Here is a 24,840-nt window from a genome sequence, read left to right as displayed (position 1 = left end):
GACCACAAAATTGAGATATAACACCAAATTCTCAGCCTGATATTCACAGAAAAGTACCATAAAACACTGTTCCTAACATCATCCTGAAACATGACTCAGCATTATTATTTTAATGGCTTGCTTTGTCCATGTTTGGGTTGTCAATGACGAAGCAATATGCTGTTAGAGGTTGGGTTTAATATACAGGGGAACTACAGAGTCTTGTTAAAAGGGTTTGGAGTGTGTGTCGGTGTGCTGTTGAGCTGTGTGTGTACTGTATATGTGTATATGAGTGCATCAGGCGGCACAGATCACAGGAGTGGTGCTGTATGTCAGACTATAAAAGGACTAGACAAATGGAACAGCTGGTCAGGTGAGAGCTAAGGTACAAGGTAAACTGCACTGGGTATTAAGTGTGGACTTAAATAGGCAAGAGACACTGTCTGTTTTACTGAGAGTGCTAGGAGGCGTATTTCAAAGGAAGGTGACTCTGACATAATAGTGTAAGGCTGAGGCAATAGAGTTCTAGTTTGCAGGAGTGTTTGGGCATCAGAATTTGAACAATGCGGACAATTGTCAAGAGTGAAGCTGACACAGCTAGAGCGAAGTGAGCTGCTGGATTTATACTATGCAATAACTCTGCTGTAGATATTACAATGAAGGTTTTGTTTCCCTTTTTTTTCTTTTCTCTTTCTGTTTGTATTACAATCCAGTGAGCTTTTCTTCTTTTTCTTCCATTCTGCTGCAATAAAAGGCAACTAAATTTAACCAAATACTGCCATGCTTGCACAAACCACTGACTACATGAACGCAAGGCGGTTGTATTTGTTATCAAAAGCAATACATGGAAAACAACAAAGACATATGCCCTCAGTGCATCTAGCTGGCACTTTTCTCCTGCTGTCTGGTAAAGAAAATGGAGATCATTCTCAAGGCTGAAATGCATCTCCGTATGGCCCGTGACTGATTTCAGTGGTACACCGAGAGCCTCCCTATGAGATACACAGTATCGACAAGCGTAATGGCGAACATAGGCATGTCAATCTACGACAAGCGCACAGATAAGGCTGAAAATCACCCAGTGTGTTCCTTTAGTAGTGTTTTCCTTGAGCTGATGGAATTGTTATGGGGGGCTGGGAAGTCATTTTGAAAGGGGACAGAGAGCATGACATCAATCGAGAGGCTTGTAAATTCACCACTAATGTCTGTGCTGTCAGGATGAGAGCCCAATGCACAACCTGCACTCTCAGAGGATAGTCATATAATATGACTGTACTTAGGTTTGCATTATATATTTTTGCTTCTATATACTGAACAGGATACCAGCAAGGATTTGAAGATAATAAGTAATACAGAATACTAAGGTTTTGAGAAAGAATAATTATGGCAATTAAGTATTCTTCTATTAATCCTTCTACTACTTCACAACTACTGTTGGAATTACACTTTGCAAATTTCTAACAATATAGTAATCTGCTACAGATTTCAAAGTTGCAGGTCTTGGTTCACCCACAGCTCTCTAATTGACTCCACCATGGAGTAAATGAGAAGAAAATGAAAAGATAAATTACTCTAATGGAAGGAAATGAAGTGTGAAAAGAGACATTCCTCCCAGTATTTTCTAGGATGCAGACACGTTGGTAAATTGAAATACAACAAGGATCTGGCTTCTATATAAGACAGATTTTGCCATGATTACAGAAATGATGTAATTTTAATACCAGGCATTTGTACAACAAGACATGCCACTCGTTCATCCCTTAGTACTCTGGTAGAAGGAGAAAACAACATAAAAGATGAAACACAAAAAATATATACAAGAAGAGGAAATAGTGATAACTGTGCCATGGGGAGTGTAAATTGATTAAGCTAATAACATAATAGATTATAAAACAATTTATTGCCAATTAAACTATTCAAGCCTTCATTGTGGATTTGTTTAAGGTTGATGCATTTACCCCCCGCAGCTTCGGTGCTTTACAGTAGATTTCACGCAAATAGTGGCACCGGGTAACTCTGTTTTTGTTATGCTTCAGCTTAAAGGTCAGGTCTTATGAGTTTCCTAGCACCATTAAGACACAGTTTGTTTAAAGCCTGTCTGAAGGACAATGCTCAATGAACCGGAACGTAGACAGGCCGTAATAAATGAAAGGGAAAAGTTATGGTTCCGCTCAATGAAGTCAAAGGGCAGATGGAGGATAAGAGTGTGTCTCATCTCAATATGCTGTCATCCTCGTGACTCCAAAACCAAGCAGACAGCAAAAGGAAAAGCTGATGCCTTGAAATTGGCACCCTCTGCACAGTCATGGATGCACTATTCTGGTTTTAGAATGGAAATTACTGTGTGAGGGATGAAACTGTGACCTATTGTATTTTTGTTTATTTTTTGAAAAGCTTGTTCTTCCAGCCAGCGCTCACTTAATTTAATTTTCTTCATTTCCTTCCAGCTGCTTTTTTTTACATTTATTTCCACTTTCACGCACCTGTCACACCCACAAACCAAATTAAATTATCAATTCATTAAGCTGACTAATGGAATCATTTATCAGTTTCACCCCATTATTTTCTATAGTCTTTCCTCATTGCTTTATGCAAACAAGTGAGGGATCTGCACATACTGCAGGACTAGCAACGAATGTCACTAACAGGAAATTTTCACCTTCGGTGTTGGAATGAATTCATGTACGCAACCCTCCACTGAGAACCCCAGAAGGAGTCGTGTAGAGTGATCTGAAGGCCTCGTATCTGAGCCCAGCGGAAGCTGCTTATTGATTTGCTTGTCGAGTGGCTCTCCGTAATAATAAGGAAATAAAGCCCCTGGATATAAGGAGATTGATGTCAATCAGCAGCCTGCCTCAAGTGTGGCTTGTCCCATCTTATTAGTGCTCTATCCATGCACTGAGTGTTCACTGATGACTCCATTGATATGCAACTGAAGAGAGGAGGCTGGCTGTTGCCATCTTGAGGAGGATTCCCCTATGGCTGCTCACTCTGTCATCTTCTTCAGTGCAGGCTGAGAGATTGCCATGGATCCAACGGATATCAGAGTGAAGTATGAGCTTTTAACTCCACTCTAAATGTCACACATAATTATGATGGCCGGACACCTTTTATTTTAGTCGGGTCAGTAGAGATGAACTGCAAACATAATTTTAGAAGCCTTGTGCAAGCTATATTTGCCTTGCCTAATGCTTTCATTAGAAAAAAAAACAAATGAGCAGCCCAGTTGAGATGAGGCATAACATCCTGTTCATTCTCATGCTTTAACCTGCAAGATATCTTTAGATAGATTTAGTGAGACCAGCCGTTTTTTAACGTTAGTTAAAAGTGGAGTGGCGGGGTGCTCTGTGCAATTTTTGAAGGATCAGAATATGCCTGGCCAGAAGAAAATGGTAAGAATTGAGTATTTATTTTATCCATGTCTCCATGCGCTTCACCTCAGGTCACCCAGACAAGTTTTACTGAAACATCCACCTTTGGTTTGATAATTTTACACTGCCAGGTCTGATTTTTCTGCATCAATGGAGATGTTGCATATTTAGCCTGAGTGTTAAAACAGTGTTAAACATTAGCAACAAGGATGGTGTGACATTACTGATGTGATGGGGCATAAGAACAAAATAGGTCCCTTTAGAACTTCCTTTATTGTGTCCTTTTAAGCCTATTTGCTTCCTCTGAGACATTTGCACATCCTAAATGTGTTCTCCTGAATGTGCTCATGGAAGAAACATTTCACTAACTAAATTTCCCTAAGGACAATAAATGGTTTTTTATTGTATTTGTGCCACAGCTCAGAATAAGATAACAGTAATCTCATTGTGTCATGTTAATTACCACCTTTAATTTATGAATTAGCTCTAATTAACCAGCTGCAGTGTTGTGTGATGTAATGCAGTTATACACATTACTTCTTGAATGTGCAGCATGGTATCTAACTTTTGCTCTACTGCTGTAGATTAAATCGAACCGAGCTGCACAGTAACAAGCTACATTAGATTCGTACTAGCTCCTGTGTCTTCTACACTTGCACTCAGCCTATAGCAAAACAGTCGTGACCACTAGTCAAACAGTACAATACACAACATAACCTTCACTAATGTTAACATCCATAAATTCTTTGTGATTTTATCCATTGCCTGAGACTTGATGCAACCTGCGAGCGTGTGAGGAGTTAAATATGATAGCATGACACCTATTCTGAGAACCTGACAGAGCACATCAAGGTCACTTTGTTGTGATAGCAGAGTGGTTATGCCAGCATATTACAGTGCATCTATACCTGATTGGAATCCTTCAAGCACAATAAATTTAAATTGGCTGCCAGTAGGGTGTGATTTTCTAACTATAGATGGAAACAAGTGAGAATGAGGCCTGTCTGTGTTTCTATATTAGAAATCAGGGTCTGGGAGAGGTTGGATTTTTTTCAGCTTGATAGTAATTCAAGGTTGGATAACAAATCAAGTAAACATAATTTCAGCATTTGCATTACAGTTAAAGCCTCAGCTTGTTAATTAGCACAATACCAGATAAATGCAGGTGATTTTTTAATAGAAGGAATCAATTTTTCAGCTACAGCAGAATAATGAATGGATAGCAGAGGTTGACTTGTCCTTGCCAAAACAAAGCTGACATAATGGTAGATGTTATTCCAGTGCTGCTTAAGCGTGCAGAGCATTCTTTAGTAAACATATGTGTCATCCAGAAATAAATAAACTGTTATTTTATCTGGTCGTTATGGGTTATTTAGGTTACATACTCTTGATACATAAATGATGATAAGCAAATTGCCTGCTATGTTCAGAATCTGGTAAAGTGGGGCTCCAGGAGTGACCAATCAGATTCCACCAGTGGTTTTCTCACCACCTCTTGTGCAGCCTCTAGCAAGAGGGTATGTTTTTATAAATAATTGGCAAAATTTGCGATTAGCCTTCACATGCTCTGCCAATTTACATTTTGAAATCACTTTATTTGCTTCGGATGCTCTGGAATTATAGTTTGTCTAATGACTGCTATGCATTTTCCCCAGCCTAGCTGCATTTTCAAGATGTCATTGAGTTTATCAGTAAGCCTATCGATGTGGACTTTCACAACTGATTCCTTATTTCAGTTGTCAGGATTTTCAGTAGCTGAGGCATAAGGCAATTCACATAGTTTACAGAGAGGATTAGTAATCAGCGACTGTCACGTAAAGGATATCTTATCATACATTTGAAACCAATGGCTGCAACTTGATGAGCTGCATATAAAGACACCATACTTTGTTATTGTACTGTACTTATTGATTTACATTGCACTCATGTTTGCAAAATTATGGGAAATATTCTGTTTTCAGCTCCATTCCCTGGAACTGCAATTGTAGACATCCAATTAAGGTTTAGATTTGAGAGCAGTATGGTAGCAGCACATGCTCCTCTGTAATCACCACAGTGAGGTCTCCAACCTGTACACATTGATCCTGTATTGATCTGTGTATGAGAAACTCAGGTTTAACCCACTTCTCCACTCTCACTCTCCACTTTCACTCGATATTCTGACTGAAGGGCAGCAACTATATGGCCAAACGTTGACCAGATAAAGACAAAGAGGGTGACAAAGACAAGAAAATAAGAGGCAGAGGTTACTCACCAGTTTGATGCAGCAATAGCAATGGTCTTGGCAAGAAGATAATTCCCCAGCTTTACCATACAGTATTGTACATTTGAGATTTCTCTATACTGTATATCCAATTATGAAGACAGGGGCTGCCTTGTATGCTTAAATCATTCATGAAGACCTCCGTTTACACTCTTTATTCTCTCTGGTAGTGAGACATGTCAAATATGCTTAGCTTGCCTTGATAGCGCAGCTTTGGCTGCTCTTGTTGTGACAGAATAAGGCTACAAGGAAATATTTCTCCTCCATCTTAGAACATCAAAAAGGTCTTTGAATTGCTTCTGTCGCCAAGAAAGATAAATGTGGCGTTGTCGCGGCTGCCAGTAAAATGTACAACCATGTGTCAATTCTGTCAGCCCGGGAGAGGCTTTGTAACAAAATTGTTTACTCTTCCTCTTGAATAGCCTGATCAAATTTTTATTAGCATGCTGGATGTTGGTAAAACCACTCTGCATCAGCAAAACGTTACAATGGCTCGCAATCGCTTTCAAAGTTTTATGAGCAAAGTGGAGCCTCTCCTGTGGCACAGTTAATTGTGACACTATTCAGACACCATTCCACATTTAAAACCTAAATCTATGCTTCCTGCTATAGTTTTCCAATGTTTGAATGTTTGCCCCCTGGCAAGCGGCTTTAAACATCTATTTCATATGCAAGAAAAGCAACTGCGCTTGTAATCAATACAGCCTAAAATGAGCCAGTCAATTGTAGACTGTGCAAGCTTTATAATTTAATCACAGGGATTAAACGGGTGTAAGCTATAAACCTCACCTTGAATAATCAGCCAGAGTATGTGTGATATGACTGAGACACGGGAAGAATGATATGGAAACAAATTTGCCTTGAAAAGCATTTGCGAACCATTTCAGCCATGACACACTACTGTATTTTACTTGACCTTTAACATGTGCACAAACATCCTTTTGCCTGCCTCTAAAGGACAACTTTGATTAATCTTACATCTGTTTTGACCTCTAGATGAGGCTCCTCTTGAAACACTGTAGCTGATAGAAATACTCCCCATGATGATATCTCACTCATTTGCTGCCTGTGTCAACAACATCCTTTCATCCATAAGCATGAAAAGTGTGCTGACAGCTTTTCTGCCTCATTAAGACAAACTGTCACCCAGAATGCAAGCTAATTAAGGTGTCAAAGCAGAAGGCATTGTTTGATGTAGACATATGTACATAGACACGTAAGAGGATTATATGAACTCCCTCAGTATTTTCAGTATTTATCATAGCTATTATTTAGACCATACTTCAAAACACAAGTATTTTTATGTTAATATTGCTAGCTTTAAGCTGAAAATTAGTCATGCAGGATCCAGCTGCACTGCGGAAGGATGAACGGGGATATGTTGGACGAAGGTGAAACAGTTAAGTGCTGAAAATTAGATGCAAAAAGAGAGATTGCATTGATGCTGTCATGAAAATAAGAATTCACAGCCAGCTGTAGTTTTTTTTTTTTTATTTTTTTTTTTAGTCAGCTCATCTCACCGTCCTAAAATGATGGTGATTGCCATAGATATTTCATCATTTTGTCCAGCGGTACCCAGAGAAATACGCTGTATTTTCACCTCTATATATAACAAGATGGGGAGAAATCCTGCCAACACACACCTTAAAAAACAGCAAGTCAGCACCAGGATTTCAAAACCTCACAAAAATCTCTTTCCACATAAAGGCTCATAAATGAGGCAAGATGCTTCATCGTCATCTGAGCATGAATAGGCTAACTAGCAGACAGCTGGGCGACATTTGATCATTTCAGGATAACTGTCCCATCAAAGCCACTGAGGACAAGCAAAGAAGTTCATCTTTGCCTGTGTTTGCACTGTGCGGAGCAGTTAAGGATTTACAGCAGTGGGAACCATCAATTCATCAGATTTCCCCCCCAAACGACTGATGTGAAGAAAATGTAGCAGATAATGGGGTAAATATGGCAGTGCTGGACTCACAGAGCAATCATTTGGATACAAAAAAACACTTACACTGCATGAAGCGATTGGCCCCTCTGCCCCTCTTGAGCTGTAAAAAGGGTTAGGCTGATGGTAGGCTGACATTTAAAATGACATAGAGGTGAGTTGACAGTGAATTTTATATTGGACTGTACTGTTTATATACATTCAGCAAGTGAGGAAATCTCCACAGTTGCTGTTTTTTATTTGCCTCATTCAAATATTCATTGCCTCATTTAAGGAGAAATAGGTGGCTCTTTTACTGTATAGTGCTAGAGGCTGATAAGACAGATGTCACAAAGACAGGTGTGGTGAGCATGTGCAGCTGTAATCCTTCCAGTCGTTCATTTCATAATCAGGTTTGTGTTGCTCATTTACCACCAGTGTTGTTACTTTATTATTTTTGAAAGTTATGGTTTAATTGAGTATTAAATGCATGCATCTGTCGGAGGTTGCCGGTTATTTTATTACTAAACCCTGACTGTGTTTATATGGCAGTTTTATTAAAGATGGAGCTTAGTCTGTCTTTTGAAGGGATTAGCAGTGTCATTGTCAAAATGCCAGAGCCACTGCAGAGAGCATCTTTTGTTTTGGCTACTACTGTAAAATGTTGTGTAAGTTCCATATTTAAACTTGTGTTATCAAGTGACTTGCAATAATATCGATGTAAATGTTGGACAATATGTTTACTTGAGTCATACATCATATTCCTCTAAATCTGCATATATGGGTGTTTGCAGTTACCATCCACACCTTCATCCATTCATTTTGATGTACTGCTTTACTTACAAGTCACTGGTTGAGTGCTTTTCCTGTTGGAACTCTTAGCAATGCCTGTGCTGTGTTTGAATTGTGTGTTCCGGTGACTTTGAATAACAAGAATAAGAATAGCCTATTTCTCAGTGTTTCTCAGCTCTGAGATTTCACTGCCTGCGGGGTGTGATTGTGGAATTCATCTTTGATAATAAACCGGCTTTTTGCAAGCTGCTACTCACCACTGTCAGTGGTAACCTGCGGGTCCCCTAAAAGACTGTCCTTTATAGTATCTCAGTGAAAATGTACAATATTGCATGTCAAGTACCGAAAGAAAGCATTGTATTCTGATTTTAACACCAAAGAGACACGTGAAAATAAACTGTATACATAGGATACATATACTGTACAGTATTTGTAGTGGCTTTTATACTGTATGTCAATTCACAAAACTGTTTTGCTGTTTTTAAAGCTTCTATAATAGACAGTATAAAAAATTATGCCACTGTCCCTCCCCTCAAGGAAACACACACATGCGGGAACACACACACACACGTATGTGCATAATGAACTGATTAAAATAGCTACAAAACATGTGTGGAAAAATTATACAAGAAGGTGGCCTCTCAGCTCATTAGGCATCATTTTTGTAGATTATAGGCTGGCAGAGCTGATGATTCTATAATGAAACTGTCAAAAAGACGCACTGCCCCTGTGCACTGTATGTTGCTTTTGTGGTTCACTGGACTGTGATATTTTGCTTAACACATCCATATTATCTTTATTCTTTATCTCTCTCAGGTCCAAAGGAAAGTGGCAGCATCAGGAAGAGAACACTGGATCCAGACAGGGACCTCTTCACACACCCACCAACACAGGACACAGAGAGTGAAGTTCACTTGGTTACCACTGTCTCTCCAATAAACATCCCCAACCATTGGCCTGTCCTCAAGGGCCTACTGCTTCACGAGCACCTGCTTACGAGAGACTTCCAGGGGGACCAGCACTTTTTTAGGAGGGATGGCTCAGTAGCTGCGTATCCCACCATGCCGGGCTCCGTGCCTGCCTCAGATGTAAGAGACCCAGCCACTCAACTGGTGCCCCATGAGGATGCCCCTGCCTTCTCAGACATTGCCACTACCGCCACTCCGGCTGCCACCTCTCCACTGACCACATTTTATCCAACAACACCGAGGCCACCCATGTCTCTCCCTCAAAAGAAGTCCTCCTCTAAGGAGAAGATCATGGGGGCAGACAAGGTTGAACCAACAACAGACTGCCTCACCACTCAAGTGACACCAAATAAGAGAGGTTCAGGCGGTGAAAACAACCCGCTGGGTTCCTTATCCTCGCAGAGAGGTCGGCCTCAAAGTCAGAGTTCTTTTCCCGAAGAGGCCACTGTTGCGCCCTTCTCACTGAGGATGGAGAAAGGGGAAGCTAGGGAAACGCTACTGAAATACAAACCCAGCCCTGATCATCCAACTGAAGTGTCCCGAGTAGAAGCTACCACCCCAACGTCCACAACTGTTATCACAACTACCACCATCACCGTAACACAAACATCAGGTGGGCATGCTAATGTGTTTTCTGACTTTTAAAGATATTCAACGCAGAATGTTCAAGTGACTTTGAAATAAACAGCTGCAGCAATAACACAACTTTTTTCTCCATGGCAAATTCAAAATTGAGAGTACCTCCCCCCTAAGATATAACACATCCATTCCAGAGGACAAGAAAATTAAGCATTAGGTCACCAGCATCACTGCTGTTCACTTAGCATGCTACACACAGCCATTCATTTCTCCACAAGGGAAAACAGAGTTGCTCATGTGTCAAAAACAATCTGATTTTCCCTGATGTGTCCTGCCTGTCCTTTCCACTGCCCTCAGAGGGTCTGAGGGCCCAGATGAGCAGTGTCGAAGAGGAAATCTGCAGAGATAGTTAGAGGGTTACAGGGCCACGGAGACACAGGTGGGCCGTCAGAAAGATCAGTGGTCCGGGAAAAAGGGAATTACTTGTCTTTTTACTGTCTCCCACAGAGCCATGCGGTCTGAATTTCACTGACCCTGAGGGTAACATCGAAATCCTGCAGCAACCTGACTCTGGAGTGGAGTGCAACTACTTGGTTACTGTCTACCTGGGATATGGCATCGAGGTTCAGGTTAGTGCTAAATGTTCACCATGATGTTGTCCCTTATTAACATATTTTAAACCACAGAATGCAACTTGTTAGCAAGTGGTCATTTTTGGCCACTTCAGGGCAACAGACACAAGCTGTAGAACATTTTCATTTTATCGTTTTACATAGCAGTAGCAAGTTGCAGCAAGCAACACTTACCCATTTACAACATTAATATAGATTTGGAGTTGTGTTTGTGACCACCTGGTGGTGTCCTTTCAGCTCTGTCTTTGGTCTCCACCAGACCATTAATCTGCTAAATATCCTACTCTGTTCACTAGCTAGTTGCTAGCTAACTAGCTAACTTTGTTTTCTCTTTGATGCTAGCCAGTTGGCATACAAAGGTATATCTGTGCTGTTCACTGAAAACAGCTGCCTTCATCTGGAAGTGATACTACTGAAAGCGGTGAGACTGAACAAAAACAGTTAGGTTGCAGGCCATAAAAACTAAAACAATTAGCTGAAAGATGCTATAAAGCTCAGTGGAGCTGAGAGGAATTAAAGAATCTGGTGTCATTTGTGGGGATTTGTCACTGTGAGCGACCCAATTCATGTACAAACACTTGTGATCTATTGTTAATCTAAAAATATTGATTGTAACTGTTTTAACACGAACTGTCTGATGCTTTATAAAACACTTCTTAAAGTAAAATAATGTTACAAATAAAGGGTTTCATTGGAGCATTGACATATTTTGGTTTAGTCTTAGCTGTAGCAGTGTTTGCTTCTCTTGTGTGGGTTGATGGAGATAGTCAGGCAGCAAATTGCTGGGTTGAGGGGGTGGACGGGGGCACAAGTGACAGGGCCTGTCTCAGACTGACTGTTTGCTTGGTAAGTCTTTTCACAAAAGGTTATAAAAATTAACTGTCAGTGCGTGTGTGTGAGTGTGTGCGTTCTCTGGCATTTGCAATTCCTCAAACGCCTCATTTACCACTGGAGACTTTAAAATGTGTGAGCTTTGTCTTGCTGCCTCTGGAGGGCTAAGATAAGTCTTGACAGAGTATATGTTTGAGAGTGTGTTTTTCTCTGAAAGCTTCCTCTGGGTAACTTAAGTAAATCTCAAACCACTTATAAGCACAGGCACCTGCACTTGTACATGCACACACATACATACAGGCAGACACACACACATATGCATTTCACCATTTGAATGGCAGCTCTCAACTTGCACAGCTTCTGCAATATGGCGGAAAATTTCTTTTGAGACTTAAAAATCTCCAAGGCTATAAAAAAAGGGGAAAACATATAGACATGCTCACATACCCTCACACATATACCATGCCTGATAAAGAAACAGGAGGGAGCCATGTGTTTCAGCACCATCATTTGAACAGATGGGGACACTGTCTCGCTCCCTCCCACTGCTAAACTGATAGTGATCTGATGGCAAACTATACAGACAACTGCTTGGCACAGCTGAAGAGGATGAGGAGCCATGGTCTCTGTTTCTGGCGAGGACATAAACTGACTGAAGATAGAAAGATAAAATTGAAGTCAAGCATGTGTCATACCTTCTCATCAACAGTGTTTGAAGCTCGTCTGCCTGGAGGCTATCCAGCTCTCAAGGTTTTAAAAAGGAATCTCCAAAGCAGACTTGTGGAGCACCAGTGTGCACAGAAAATGTTATGCAAGCAGCACAAATTTTTACCTCATATTTTGAAGGTTTTTACTCTTGGATAATATTTAGTTCAGCAATTTACAATTCATTCATTCATAACCTCCTCACTGTCCTGTGTTCAATTTTTGAAACAAACAGGGAGGAATGGACACACATTTCACTGTTGCATAATGGGATTTACTTATTCGATTAGGGTTTATCCAAAACATGTAGGCACACACACGTATGCAGGGCAAATCTGGAATTCAAATCTGAGAGTTATAGCACTGCACTGCAGTTTCATCACCTTTCTAAGATTCCCTTTCTCTTTGTAATTATTTATTTATTTATTTTGGCATAACTGTGTGAGTGATTGGGGAAAAAAATAGAAGGTGTGGGTGAAATACAACCAGGGTCCTGAGCAGGATTTGAGCCAGGGATGCAATGGTTACCACCCAGGCATGTACCTGGAAGCCTCCATCCTTTATATATATAGAGTATATATAAATATTTATATATTTAAGTTTATGTTAGACATGTATGACAGTTTTTCTTGCCAGTGCAACAATCAGTCAACAGTCAACAGGTGAACAGGTTGAGTTTGATAGTACCAAGTATCTTACATTGGGAATCACTGTCCTGTATTTGAGGACAAGTAACAATGCCACTGTGCATATCTAAATTTGACATGGTCAGTTTTTTATTGTTTTGGTTTTTTTTTATCCTTACATTTTACACTGTAACAATGATGTGATCAGAATTTGCATCATGGACGCTGCACTTGTTCATTGTGTATATAAAGAAAACAGAAACTGGATGCTTTACAGATCTGCTTATTCATAGTAAGGAAAGAAATTGTTCTATATCAATTATGATATTAATATGCTTTGCTCAGTATGGGTAGTAGTAACGCAAGAACAGTAATTCTCCCTTCGTAACAGTTGATAAATATGGTCTATTCTTACATTACAAAACACAAAACTACAAGTGTTAATGGTATAATAAGTCTAAATTAAGTCTCTGTTCAGTGGTAGAACAAAGTCAGCACAAGTTGAAATTTATTTTGCCTAACCTTTAGTATACACTGTACAATTTTCAGCTGACAGAGCTTTTTGATGTGTAAAATATCACACAGTTTTTAAATCATACCTCTATATACAAAGCCATACAATAAATACAACTGCAAATTGACAGAGAACCAATACAACTTCACAAAAATATAACTGCATAAAGATAAAACCTACACAGGCCAATATGAAATTGCACTTTAGTTAGGATCAAGACCTCACTTTAGAATAGGGAACATATTCTGAGACATACAGAACACAGAATCTAATTTACTTATTTGGACACTATCAACACTTTGTTTTGTGTTTTGCTGCATAAGAATAGACCATATTTATGAAGTGGTAATAAGTGAGAATTACTGATCTCGTGTTACTACTACCTTATAAGGTCCATACTGAGCAAAGCATATTAAGATCATAATTCATTCCTTACTTACCATCACTAAGCAGTAATTAGAAGGTTATTGATGGAAACCTCTTAGTTAATGGCCTTGTAGCAGCAGAATATGATCATAGATTTCTTTTGTGTGGTACTGCATCTGTCAGACACACAGGAATATAGGTCTTAGTATTCCCTTTGATCAGCTAGGTTTTGATACCATACTGTGCCAAACATTACCATGGAGAGAATGCTTATGCTCCACACTTCAAGAGCAGAGAAGCCGTAGGAGGGACATTATGGTCGAAGTGCATGTTCTTGTTTTGGCAGCCATCCTCCGTTATGGAAGGGAGTCATCATTACAGCAGACAGACCAGCAGTTTGCAAGGGCATAGGAGGGAAATTATGTGAGAGGAAAACTCTGAAGGACAGATGCGGTGACTGTATGATAAATATTTATGTTTATGTATTCTGATTTCCACCAGAATTCAAAAAATATCACAGAGATTGGTGGGGAATAAATAAGCAAGATCAGACTTTCAGGTCAGATTTTCTGTATTTAGTCAATACTCCTTTCAGCAGGCTGGCAGTTTGCAGGAGAGAAAGGATGAAAAATGTATCAGGAGAATTTACTGCCCTCAGCCTGACTGTTCAACCCCTTCTGCCACAGCTAACAGCATATAATGCATTGCCCCATCTGGTGACTCTGGCCGCATTATGATTTATTTGAAGCATAATTGCACAAATATTAGGGGGCTGATGTAACACCAACTTTCAGCACAGACATACGAATAGTGTAATAAACAACGCGAGTTTTTCTAAAAAAAAATGCTGCACTTTAGTGTAAACTGCACTTAAGTAATTAGTGGCTAAATATGTAAAATATATGCAGGACATTTGAACATGTAGAGTGCAAACGATCAGTTATGAGTTAAGATGCAAAGTATTGATTTTTGTCTGACATTCCCAGCTATTATATTAAGGTTAGCAATGATAAATAGCTTTAAAGCCAGAGCAGGTTACTGTATTACAAGAGAAAGGCTTTTTACAAGGTTCAGTTCCCTCAGTTTTCATGTCCTTGAGACTGCAGCTATATAAAATATAAAGAACCAATTCAGCATTCACTCAAATGGTTTGGGTGTGATACATTATTAATGAAGATAGACGCACTGCATTTATATAGGCCCTGGTACAGAAATTGTTATTTCTGTATGTCAAAAAAGCTGTTTCACTCCACTCTGGATCATTAATTACAATTGCAAAGATATTTACCTATGAATTAGCCTTGATGGGAAGCAAATTTTGTAGTTGCATGTGGGTCTCCCAAGTTAGCTCTACTCTCCGCTGTATAAGCACATGAAATGAAATTTTTTTACCAGTGAATTGGATGATATCTTAAGCACATCTTATTTCTGTCCTCCATATCCATCTCCACTCCTCTTCTCTGCAGTCACTTTTGCAATAAGGTTTCAGCAGAGGACAGATGGAGGTTTTCCAGAACTGGGCTGTGGCATTAAACTGCTTAAAATCTGTTTTGGAGCTTTTTTTCATTTGATCAAATAAATCCAGTGGGTTAGCTAGCTATCAGCTCTTTCCTGACCATCTGTCCCACTCTGATTTCTCTGTCTCCTCTGCTCAATGATCTACCTGCCTGGGCCTCAAGGAGTTACCGTCTGAGACTCTGCACAGGTTGTCCCCGGCTCCATTTCATGGAGGCTACATCCTGCACTCTTGCTAAGAGAGAATGTATTGTGTGGGGAGGACTGAGAGTGGTTGATACATTTCAGGGGTTAGGAGCCCAGATGTGGCCAATTTCTCCCACTGCCACAAAGGCTGATTGGGTAAGTGTTTCTATTTTCTGACAGCTTTAAAGCAGAATCATTCAAGAAGATGGCAGGGAAGGATTTTGAGGTCAATACTGTATATCTCTTTTTTTTTTCTTCTCCATCCCTCCTCCAACTCTTTCACCCTCCTGTTTTCTACTATTTTTTCTATTTCCATCCTGCTCCCATTTATCGGCTTTTCTATTTGTCCATCTCTGCTATTCTGTCTCAATCAGTTTCAGTTCTTTGCAGTCAACCTGGGAATAAATTAAGGAGATGCAGGAACAAGTTAACATGACTATAGTTGACTGGATTACCTTTTCTAATTAGCACCTTTTATTCCCCTGATTAAGTTGGTTAAAACAGCAAGTGTCAGTAAAATGTTAAGCAGGATTTTAACAATATGCAAACATAACATTGTATGGTAGATGGTAGATTACAAAATTGAAAGTAGTCCTGTGCTGTCACAAAGTTTTACAGAAAATGTAGAATCATCCATCAAGAGAAAGAGAACACAAAACTTTTGGTTTCGTTAATTAGAGCTTATAAATATCAAACAAAGGCTCAGAGTCTCAGCGGGGAAAATTATAGCTTCCAAGTTTTTCATCCTCGAGTGAATATTGTTTCAGACGATTCCAAACAAACCAAAATAAAAACTTAACCCAACAACTAATGAGCTTGAGGCAGCATGTGCTAATGAGTTACACCTAAGGTGAGGATAAAGCACTGTTGAGGTGGATCACCAGTGAAATGCCCCTTTAAGGATTGAGATGTTACAGAGTATGCCAAGTGTTTAAAGCTAACCCCAACTAGAGGGTTAATGATTGGTATTTGATGCCGCTCCTGCAACCATGCTCCTCTGACTCCAATCAATAGTCATGTTAATAAGCCGCACCGATACTTGACACAAAGCCTCCTCTCAGTGCCGGCTGAATTGCTGTATTGATCCTTGCACTCTCATTTTAATTTCAGTATTTCTTACAAAAGAAGCAAAATGCTGATGGCATTGACCCTGGCCAAGTGTGGCTGATGAGGAAGGGAATTAAATTTGTTGTGTTGGTGTTCAGTGACCGCTGGTGCTCTCATCAGATGGAAAGCCACTAGAAAACATATAAGGTTTCCACCTAAAGGCAAGTCTTTCTGAAAACCAAGAACTCTGCTGTAAAGGATAACTCCAGCATTTCAGAATATTATTTTCCCACATTTCGAGGGGTAAAAGATTGATAGGGAAAATAAGCCTTTGGAACTGGTGCAGTTTTGAGCTAGAATGGTGTATGAACATCAACCATGAACATCCAGTTGGCAATTTTCTGCCTCAAAGTACGTCCACTAAAGTGCTTGTTTTCTGCCACTCATAGGCTTGGATTGTTATTACAAGTGTCTGACAACATTATGGGTGACCTATTTACTAAAGACTATATACTTTTTGTTTAATTAGAAATGTTGACAACTCTAATGTTCTGGTCGGTAAAATTACTGTTTTTGTCAGTGGAGTCTGGTAGTGATATATAGTGATGTTTCCAATGACCGTTAAACACAAAAACATGGGAAAATACGGCCCAGGTTCAAAAACACCAGAAATATCCTTTAAAATGCAGTGATGCCTGCAATCCCTCCTCCTCATATCTGACACACTTAAAATGGCATTTTAAATAGGTAATGCACATGTTTTGGCCATTATGTGACTCGGGTCCCCCAGCAGCACAAATGACACAGCACATAGGAGATATGTTTCAGAGAAACTGATCCTGACTAAGTAATGGGGGCCAAGACGGGCTTGCTGCCTTTAATCAACTTGAGATGAGGCAGAAGGAAGCCTTCATCATGTTGTGCCTTAGGGGAGTAAGGCAGGACATAAAGAAGGCCAGTTTGATCTTGATGAGCTTTTTAGGGTGTCAGGGCTTTGCTGAGATGAGTTTTCATGGGGCCTAGCCATCCTGAGAGGAATGCTTTCAGGTGACACTAATTGCTCCTCCACCCAGCTAGCTGTCATAAAGGGAGGAGACACTGTCTGACAGGAGGCTATGTTCTCTCCAACTCTTTCAGTGTCATGATGAGGATGGGAGAGAAAAGATACATGCAAGAAAATATGAAGCGTAATCAGCAATGCATGAATTTAAATCTATGCAGAAATGCACACTGCAGCAAATAAACTGAGATGTAAAGCCCAAGAGGCACCTTAGAAAGTGAGGCTGATTTATCAGAGAGCAAGAATCTCATCTCATGAAAGTGTTTTTGAATGCAAAGGGTCTTAATGTTTGCTCTACTCTAAACTTCTGGAAGGAAAAATAGGATAATATTTGAGAAGATGGACACTATATGGTAGTGGCATCTGCCATCATAAAATGTGACATACAGCAAGTGACAATGAGCAGTGAGTTAGTATTGTATTCAGCCACTGGCACTTTCTCATTAACATTCAGCTTTTGCTGATTGGTAAGGATCCATTGTTTTAGACAGCAGGGCAAACAGGAAATGGCCTTGGCTGTTTTATTTGGAGGTGAATGTTCAATTAAGATAACGTTTTTCATATAATGAGCGGTGGAAGATGTCTCTTTTTGTGTGAATACGAGGAGATACACAAAAACACCAAATGGATGTGGTGTACCAAGACTATTCAAATGTGAGCCCCTAGATACGGGGCGTTGAGGTAGGAGCACTACCGGTGTGCTCCGCTGTATATAAGCCAGTGGGTTTTTATCATAGTAATGATGACACTGCAGCTGGTGAGTCCAATGGCTGTTGATTTATTGCCCCCAGCAGCAGGGTCATTTAATTTCCATGTATAGTGGGATCATTTTGATTACATACCGCTCATTTCTGCATCAGCAATGGCTCCTGTGAGTCAGTGTAAATGTTCATTGCAGAGCACCACCAGATGTTTTCAACAGTAAATTATCAGTGAAAACCAGCCTCTGTGGATAGTTAACTCATACTGTGTACTTACGGATAAATTAATAAATGGAGTGAATAAAGATTACAAGCCAAGTTTTAAAAGTCTAATTTATTTGACAGATTGTTTATTTCAAAGCATCAGGAGAAATATGTTTTTGCATTTTTCGTGGAGTTTCTTCCTCCCTTAAGTAGAGAGTAACTTCCTAATTGCATGATACAGATTATTTAGTTTATCTCTTATGTGGGACTTGCTGTGTGATATCACCAGTGAGTCTTGTCACAGATTAAACACCATGCCAGGCTGCTTTCTGTTGGATGTGATAAGGTGGATCTTCACCTCTGCTCACTGTTCACACTCACAGTTAAACACTGGAAGCTCCCTGTTCTACAAAGTTCAAGGCAAGCATAGCAAGATCAAGGTATTCAATCTGGAAAATATTGCTCTCCTTCGAAACCTTTATTTTTCTGCTTTTCCTCCATCTTTTGTATACCAAGTGCACTTCTAGGACTTTCTATTGTACTCTGGGCTTGAAGGATGGTCTGTTCATTATAGAGGTTTGATTGAAAAGACAGTGGCTCGAGGAGAGAGATGACCCTCTCTCCTTTCATTTTGATTGCACTCAGGAAAATTTTTTATTGGAACAGTGGCAGGGAAAAAAGGAACGCTTGAAGTGAAAGTGCACCTACCCAGAGGAAGCCTTACATCTCTTGCATTGTTTAGATCTTTTTTCATAAGCCAGCAAAGATACACTAAACAGACATTCTTTCGTCCCTCAACACAATTTTCAAAATGGAACAACACACTGTTGAGATGGCATCTTCTGATAATGTTGTGGTTCGTGCAGAAGTGTGCTTGGTCAGCCAAATCCCCAGTCTCACAAATGTGTCTGCTGAGGCAGAGATTCCAGCTAGGAGTTACAATAAGCCTACTCTCATTACAGTCCAGGGGAACATGTGTGTGTGTGTGTGTGTGTGTGTGTGTGTGTGTATACACGCACATATACACACATACATGTACGTGTGTGTGTGTGTGTGTGAGAAAGAGAGGGAGAGACAGTGAGAAAGAAGTCCCTCTGGGCATTTGGCTGCAGTCGTGGTGAAGATAAGGTAGTCTGATGTCTCCTGACATGGCCAATGATTCATAATTGAGGCAGGACAGCTGTTGCTGGCTGCACTGACAGGTCCCAGGGTGGATGACAGATGATAGGGCCCTCTGGGGCCAAACTATCTATCAGTCCAAATGTTCACTGTCCGCTATCTGCTCACCTGTCCTTCATAAGCCTCTGTGGTATATGTAAACCAAGTGGTCACAAACCCACAATCTGTTTGACCTCAGTGAATATGATAAGTTGTTGCAAAATCACAGACAGCATACCAGACTGAGTTGGGCTCAATACCATAAACATCTGTGCAATCAGGTGTTCACTGAATAAAGATTAAATATAGCTGTTTTGATACTTGTAATTAGGTTATATGTTATAACTTTTGTCAGTTTGTCAGTTTTCCCTGTAGACTGGATTCAGATTAACATCAGCAACACCAGTATAACAACAATTTATCTCACTTGCGATCAACGCATTTGGATAAATGAAAACAGAGTCATGAAAACAGTCTACTCCAGCCACACGTTTATCTATTGGTGTAAATTTGAGAGTAACTGCTTTGTTATGACAGAAAAGTTATGTTCACCAGTTTCATGTTCATGTAATGTTCACCAAGATTCTACCAGTGGCATTTTGCCTTGTTCCCTCGTGTTCTTTTTTTTTTTTTTTGAGAGATGGTTGACTAAAATATGTATGAAACCATGGTGCAATATCTGCCATTTCTCATTCACTCACCAGTTTTACATAATGGTGGAGACCACAGTGACACATTACAGGAAAATAATTTGAAATGGAGGCTGAGAGACAAGGGAAATTATGGGTTCAGGTCTGTTTTTCGCTTACATCCTGTGGGCGTCAAACCTTTCTAAATTCCCTGTTAACAATAACAATCAATCACTATCCATTAAATTATAGCTATATAGCTATAGCTATACGATGAACAAGTAACTGAAGTAACCTGATTTGCAAAAACATCTAAGCCCTCCATATTAACTCACACACAGAAAGGCAGAAGAGAAAAAAAATCCCTCTGCCTAAGGCTTTGTCATTGCTGTTGCCCTTGAGAAACTGAGAAACAGGGATTCTAAAATAATGTGACATTCCTTTATTACTCACAGTGACACTGCTGTTTGAGGCTGCTACAACAACTAAAACACATAAGCTGCAGTGACAATATGCATTTTTTGTACTACAAACATACAGATTATTTTGTCACACATGCACAACACAGGGATATCTGCTCTGTGCCCTGAGTTTGCCTGAGAACCTACAGAGTGGTGTTGTGTTTAATTCTGCCTGTGATAAAAATCAAATCAATCGACCTTGTGGCTCATTCCGGAAGGAGTCACCTCCAAGCTTGGTCTCAGACTGTCCATTAGCCTCTCTGTGCTCATTGTCAGCTCCCCTTCGACTGAGTGACAGTTAGTCAACGTGACCAAATTCATTTTGCTGCCACTGTTGTGCAATGTGCTCGTCCTGCCAACTATTTCAGCTTTTCCAGGCTGTTGCACTAACACTCCTGCACACATATTACCTCAGGGACATTGGCCTATGGAGGGCGACCCTTTTTCTGCCTCATGGCGTACCTGAGACCTGAGCCCACTACCTATGACAGCATCAGCTTTCAGAACATGACATGAATTACACTGGTGGCTGAAAAAGATGTGCTTGAATTAGTTTTGATGGTGCTCTTGATTTATTAGACTAGTATTTTACATTGTTTTATCTCCTCTCTCTTTATTTATGAGACAGACCAGTGTGCAAAACATGTAGCTTCTTGTTTTAAATATTTGAAAGTCAATCTTTGACTTTTAGTTCTGAAAGTTACACAGATTTACTGAAAGCTTCTTTGTTATCCCACTGAGCACAATTAAAAAAAAAACAGCCCCAAAACAAACTCTTTCAATAATTTAATTTTTAAGAAAATTCAAAGGATTTGTACTCAATAAGAAGATTCAGCCCTGGATTAGATTTAATAAAGGTCGCTAATGCTATTCAATACTGCCTTATAGAAACAAGTGAAGGTGAAAGCTTTTTATTTTTATCATAAAGAATAATCATCATGACCCGCTGTTGGATTAACATACCTCTTTTTATGGTTCTATGGGGAATGAATCTGATGCTGCTCCAATATATGTCAGCACTCCATTATTCAGACAGTTTAACTACATGCAATCCTCCTGAGGTTCCTTCACCAGATTTAGCTGCAGATGCTGTTCAAACCTGTTGAAGACATAAAACACTTCTGTCAGAGTCGCTCACAGGCACGAGGAGAGCACAGAAAGACGATGAGTCAATCTCGCAACAAAACACAAGTTAATGACCCAGAATTATAGAATTACACTACAGTAAAAAAAAAAAAACATGCCTTCAATCCAGGAGCAGGTTAACAAAAAATAAATAAAAATGACTTAACGAAAAACATATCCCTGTGCAGCTGTGTTGGTAGACAACTGAGCAAAGGAACATGACGGCTGACCCATTTTTTTTCCAGGGCAACATTATTACACTAAACATTTATATTCCATCTTGTGTTAAATGAAACATTGTATATGTCAAGCAGTTGTGTGCAATGCAATTTTTTAACATATGGTGATGGAGTTAAAAGTCAGAGAATTCACTTACTGGTCTTATCAAAGAGTGAATAGAATAAATATGCTCATTCTTATGGTGCTAATGATACAGTGCACTGACCCTTTGCAAAGGGTAACTCAGTCAGTGAACCATTTGCCAGCATGACATTATATGTAGGTGATTGCACAGAGGTGCAGCAGTAAAGGCCTGTGTGTAATCACATGGCATGGTCTCTTTTCATTTTAGGTGCTAAATGTGAGCGTGTTGGAGGGTGAGCAGGTGATGGTGGAGGACACGGGCGGCCGAGAGCCCTCCATCCTTGCCAATGAGTCGGTGCTGATGAGGGGCCTTGTGCTGCGCAGCTGGAGCAACCAGATCTCCATCCGTTTTCGGAGCGACCAGCAGCACAACTCTGGATTCCTCCTGCTGCATTACCAAGGTGAGCCACTGGTGCCATGCTAACTGTGCTGTCAGATTATTCACTCACAATGAACACTGAGTGTCATTGACATAGTGGCAAAAAAAAAAAAAAAAAAAAAAAAAAACTTCAACCACCCTCTTTAGGCTGACAGCACTCATCAATCATTGTGTTTGTTCTCAGCAGTGGTCATGCCAGCCAAAAGAACAAAAAAATACGTACTGTCATTTGGGTTGTGAGACAATCTTTATTTACAGAAATGCAAGCAAGCTGAGAATCTTCTGCTTCACTGCTTATCATGTTGCAGCTATCGCCTAGCAAGATAAGGAGGAGATACAAAGAACTGTCCCTGCATAAATGTCCTCTTATGCTCACTTCACATCAAAAAATATTAATAAGGTCTCATTCTCATGCTGTGCTCAGTCCCAAAACTCAGAGTGGTTAGCTTACTGTAAGTACAGTATTGCATAATTACATTAAGATGTGCCCCTTGATGTGTATAGGATTAGTTTTCTCCCAGTCACTTCCCACAATGTTCATTAAAAAAACATTTCATTCTAGCTGGAAGCAAAATTTGTTGTGTCCACATATGTTCCTGTTTTCTTTTACCCAAAAAAGAAAATAGCATGAAAGACCATCTCTTACAATGTTATCAGAAGAGCCTAACTGTGTGTGGCATCTATTGTCTTGCTGAGTTAGCAAGTTCTTGGCAGAAAACAAGATAGCTTGCTATTTGAATTTACATATTCAAGCTAGTTTTGTGAGATCACTGGATCCCATTGGCTTTTGCAGAGATTAAAACTATACAAAACAGAATTATTGCATCTGATTAAATTGTAACTGTGGCAGCACCAAAGCCTGTCAGTAGGTATAGTTACGATATGTTGTTGGTGAATATGATGGCTCATAAATTCCTCCCGCTCTCGCTTATTTTGTGCGTGACATTGATCTTCCATGTCCGCAACAATGTCTGTTTATCTTGGCAATCACACAAAGTGGCCACCAATTACATGCCCCATCGATTCGAGTTGATGGTGGAAGCTGGTGGACAAAACATTCATTCCACCACATTACTATGGCACTTTCATCAGCTCAAAAATGAGAGCGACCATCAAAACAGTGCCACTGACGTGAGATAAATCAGCCCCGTCGCTGTTGGATGTGTGAATATTGGTGTGTGGTCAGGCTGAATGATGACAGCTAGGGGTCAGCACAGATCATACAGGGTGATGCATAGATGGGGACAGATGGTGATAAATAGTGGAAAGAGAAAAAAACACTGTCAGGTGTACTTTTCTCCTTCACATCTCCACTTTGCATCTCAATAAATGCAATTCAGCATAATTTTTTTAGATTTATTGATGTATTTAGATGAAGTCATTCACTATTAAATAAACCCAATGGTTGCGCTACACCATGCTCGTGACACTGAGTGTAGTCTACAGGCAGAGTCAGTGGGGACACTATGGGTGCTGATGCTGCTTTAATTAATGCTGCCGACTGCTGCTTATTTTGTGACCCAAATGGCATTTGCTCACACTACCTCATGAAGGACCATGAATAACCAAGTCGTTCCTTATGTTCCATGACATTAACATATCTTGAATATGATGAAAACCAGGATAAGACCCATAACCCGGATATTGTGCATATATGTGGGCGTGTTTGCCCTCAGCACCAGTCATAGGCTTGTTAATCATCCAAAGAGAATATGAAATGCTAAAAGCTTTAATGAGCTACACCCTGAATAACATTAAAGTGAGGCTAAGGATGTCCTGAGCTGAGCTACACATGATAAAATGCATTCAAGACATCCTTAAAGAGGCAGTCAGAAACTGTTAATACCTGTAACTGTACAGAAATGACAGACTGCCATTTGTTGTTGAATTAGACACACACAGACTAAGGATAAGACTCAGTCAGAGCAGGGACTAGTCTGCATGTAAATGTATCCATCAACAAACAGGGATATATTTTAGTGACCGCAACAAAACATATCCACGTTCTGAAGTTGAAGCTGAAATAAAGAGAAATTAAATTCCAATTTTATTAAATTATTTGGCTATGGAAAGATCAGTCCTTTCCTGCGGATACCTGCGGATGTCTGGCTAGAAATGTCCCTGGGTTGCTTAGTTTCTAAATTCATTCTTGATGCTTTTGATGACATTGGTTTCAAAATCATTTATTTCATACAAACAGAGCTTTTTCACAGAACCCTCAAATTATTTAGTGCTCGTTCCTGTTGTGCCTGATGCAACAGTAGATATGCCCGGGCACTTTATGATGTCAATTGTTATTACCCAATAAACCCCTTATAAAACGCTTTCTCCTCGACAACGTTCCGTATTGTAATTGTTGCCAGCAATAGAAGCGTATAAAATAGATTAGATCTGAGGAGGCAGTTGCCCACCAAACAACCTATTTGGTTTGGAAGCTGATGGGACAAATTTAGTTACAC

The 24,840-nt window shown here is 39.9% G+C and overlaps 1 protein-coding gene across 2 annotated transcripts in view; it reads left to right on the top strand.

The window, feature by feature from the left end:
- The window catches only part of LOC108893852 (seizure protein 6), an 88,940-nt gene that overhangs the window by 35,424 nt on the left and 28,676 nt on the right, over positions 1–24,840 (top strand). For both annotated transcript variants that reach the window (XM_018692265.2, XM_018692264.2), the window contains exons 2-4: positions 9,149–9,913; positions 10,387–10,508; positions 22,211–22,403. In XM_018692265.2, the coding sequence (XP_018547781.1) occupies positions 9,149–9,913; positions 10,387–10,508; positions 22,211–22,403 (1,080 nt within the window). The remainder of the gene's footprint in view (positions 1–9,148; positions 9,914–10,386; positions 10,509–22,210; positions 22,404–24,840) is intronic.

This window comes from Lates calcarifer, linkage group LG20, assembly GCF_001640805.2.
Source record: "Lates calcarifer isolate ASB-BC8 linkage group LG20, TLL_Latcal_v3, whole genome shotgun sequence".
Classification (NCBI taxonomy): Eukaryota; Metazoa; Chordata; class Actinopteri; family Centropomidae; genus Lates; species Lates calcarifer.
Note: the sequence above shows the minus strand (reverse complement) of the source record. Positions and strands in the feature narration are given on the sequence as shown.